Here is a 3,279-nt window from a genome sequence, read left to right as displayed (position 1 = left end):
CATCGAGCTTGTGAGGGAGTGAAGAATCACGCAAAATCATTGGTCCCTTTTACAGTTTTGGCCTTATGGGACTGCGCTAAAGTTAACATTACACAGAGCTGTCTATTTGAAAGGTGAGTTTTCAAAGTGCCCAAAGTCCACATGCATAGGCAGACCCACTTGAAAATTGGACGGAGTCGTTTAGAAATAGTGCTCTAAAACTGGAGTCATTTGGTTAAGGGATTCATGAGATACATCCCCGCTCACTCCCAAATTGACCTTGTTTGAAAATCTGCAAGATCTCATAACACATGTTAGTCACAAAACTCGGGTGGCGGGGAGGATCCATGGGTAAAAGCCACATAAAACAACCATCACTGAACTGCTCTAAGATCCAGGACAGTGTACCCAGAATTTCAAATTTTATGAGATATTCATTCGGGTTCTAAGAAGTGTTGCACAGGACAGCTCTGAGCATTAGTGAAGTAGATATACAGGTGCTGGATAAGATTAATAACTGGTAAATTTCTGATATGGGAAATATAGGAAAGAGTGACTCCATCGCAGACCCCAGAACTTGAGCAGACCCCAGAATTTGGCCTGACCATTAAAAAGAAATATGTTTCTCAGCTAACCTGTTGAACCTGCGCTAATTGTAGAAGCACATCCAGAGACTAAGAGTTTGTTCTAAAAGTAACAAGATAACAGCTGTCCTTTATGGCTGGTACAACTTTGTTTTCCTGAACTCCAGTATAACCCCCCCACGCACACACACACTCCTGCATGATTATGTTATTTGTTTCCTTTTAAATGTAACAAGTGGGATAAATAGACTTATTGAAGTCTGCCATGTCCCACTGATTTGAGAATGGTTATGTTAAAGGATTAAAATGCAGATGTTGACAGGATATACGCTGGAGTGTGATTGTATGTATGACTGAATAAGAAATGAAAAATTAAAGGTTAAGGGGCCAGCCTGAGAATTACAACCCCAACACTAATTGGCTGAAGAATGCATGGAGTGAAATGACTGGGTGACCCCGAGGGCAAACTGAAATCCGCAATCCACCCTCAAGCACCCAAGCACACCAAGGACAGAAGGGGTGGGGGCAAAGAACTGAAGAAAAAAATAACACTAAGTGGTTATGGATGGGCCATCTGCTGATTAAACATCACTTCAAGCATAACAATGGTTGATTATCACTTCAAGCGTAAAAGCAGCAAGATGAAGAGGGTTCCATAGACTGGTACAGGGATAAATTCCTATAAAAACAGAACCTAGAGACTGAGAACTTTGAGTCAGGTTCTGCCACCATCCGCCAAGAGCATCAGGTGTGCACCTGATAAGACTTGAGTCCATCCTCATGTTCAGGCTACCTGGCCAGAGATGTGGTATGAGCAAGCTCCAGGCTGGTAACTATAACTACCTTGCAGAACTTTGTGTGAATGAATGAATGAATGTGTGAGAGAATGAAATGTTATAGCTATAACTGATTGCTTATTCGGATTCTTTCTGTATTCACAATAAATACGGCATTTTGCCTTCTCCCCTTTAATAAGATCTTGCTGGCTTTTATTCCATTGGTATAACATAGATTGCAGCAAACTGTAAAAAGACAAAATTATTAGCTTCTTAAAATTCACAGGAAGACTCAGATTATCTGGAGAAATTGTATGACAGTGGAGGACGGCAGAGTGGGGGAAAGTATTCTGTGACAGCCTATTGTTTCCTTTTCTTTTTCAGGATGAAAACTAGGCAAGAAACAGTGGGAAGAAACAGCACGACAATCACTAGATTCATTCTCCTGGGCTTTTCTGACATTCCCAGCCTGCAGCATTTATTTTTTTCGGTGTTTCTGGTCACCTACATAGTCACCTTGGCTGGAAACCTTCTAATCATTGTCCTCACGTTGGCTGACCCAGCCCTTCATACCCCCATGTACTTCTTCCTCAGGAACCTGTCCTTCCTGGAGATGTGCTACACATCAGTCAATGTCCCTAAGAAGCTTAGGAATCTGCTCTCTGGGGATAAAACCATCTCTGTCATTGGCTGTGCTATGGAAACCTATTTCACCTTTTTCCTTGGTGGGTCAGAGAGTTTTCTCCTGGTGTCCATGGCCTATGATCGCTATGTTGCAATATGCAAGCCTCTGCATTACGCCGTGGTTATGAACAGGAAGATGTCCACTGGACTGGCTGCGGGATCCTGGCTCAGTGGTTTCCTCATGTCCTTTGGTCACACCAGCATGGTATTCATCTTACCGTTCTGCAGATCCCATGAGATTAATAATTTCTTCTGTGACATCCCTCCACTGCTGAAGCTGGCGTGTGGAGACACCTCCCGCAATGAAATGGCTGTCTTCATGGTGGTTATGTCCTTTGTCACCTTTCCCTTCATGCTGATCCTCATGTCCTACTTCTACATCATCTCCACCATCCTGAGGATGTCATCAGAGGAGGGCAGGAGGAAGTCCTTCTCCACCTGCTCCTCACACCTCGTGGTGGTGACACTGTTCTATGGCTCTGCTTGCATTATGTATCTGAAGCCCAATTCCTCCTACTCACCAGACATAGACAAGTTTCTCTCTCTGTCCTACACGGTCATCACACCCATGCTAAACCCCATCATCTACAGCCTGAGGAACAAAGAGGTGAAGGGCGCCTTCTGGAAAATGGTAGGCAGAAAAAGGTTCTGTTGAATAAAGGAATATGATTAACTGTAAATGTCCCCATCTCAATTCTTTTTACGTCAACAGTGAAACACATTAAGGGTTATATATCATTGTTGGGCCCTTATCTGGACCCATTACCATGGTAGCTGAGCACCTAACAACCTTTAATGGATTTAACTTCACACTCCCTCTGTGCAGTAGGAAAATGTTATAATTTCAGTTTTAAAGACGGAGCAATGAATGACAATGGCCAGATTTGAAAAGGTGTTTAGGTGCCTCAGTATGCAGATAGGTGCCTAATGGAACTTTCAGAAATGCTTAAGCAGTTTAGGCACCTAACTCCCATTCACCTAGATACATTCGTAAATCCAAGTAGGTATCTATTCTGCATCTTTAGGTACCTAAATAAATAACTTTGAAAATCTGTCCCTAAGATTGTTAAAGGTATTAGACAATGATATTTAGGCGTTGCTGTGCTCACAATTGCAATGCCTAAATGATTTAGAAGCCTAAGTCTCATTTTCAAAAGGGAGTAAGGCACTTAGAAGACTAAATCCCTCTGACTGTAAATGAGATTTTATTTCCAAAGTGCCTAAATCCCTTTTGTAAATGAGACTTAGGCTGCTAA

At 42.4% G+C, this 3,279-nt stretch overlaps 1 protein-coding gene across 1 annotated transcript; it reads left to right on the top strand.

Moving 5' to 3' along the window:
- Window positions 1-1,724: 1,724 nt before the first annotated feature.
- Window positions 1,725-2,678, top strand: LOC115644024 (olfactory receptor 10A7-like). The gene has a single exon (XM_030548103.1). The coding sequence runs from the start codon at window positions 1,725-1,727 to the stop codon at window positions 2,676-2,678; it is 954 nt and encodes a 317-aa protein (XP_030403963.1).
- The last annotated feature ends 601 nt before the right edge of the window (window positions 2,679-3,279 follow it).

Source organism: Gopherus evgoodei, unplaced genomic scaffold, assembly GCF_007399415.2.
Source record: "Gopherus evgoodei ecotype Sinaloan lineage unplaced genomic scaffold, rGopEvg1_v1.p scaffold_83_arrow_ctg1, whole genome shotgun sequence".
NCBI lineage: Eukaryota > Metazoa > Chordata > Testudines > Testudinidae > Gopherus > Gopherus evgoodei.
This window is presented reverse-complemented; position numbering and strand designations above follow the sequence as displayed.

Bases quoted from the DNA above. Each gene is read 5' to 3' on its own strand.
- LOC115644024 (XM_030548103.1), top strand. From the start codon at position 1,725: ATGAAAACTAGGCAAGAAACAGTGGGAAGAAACAGCACGACAATCACT.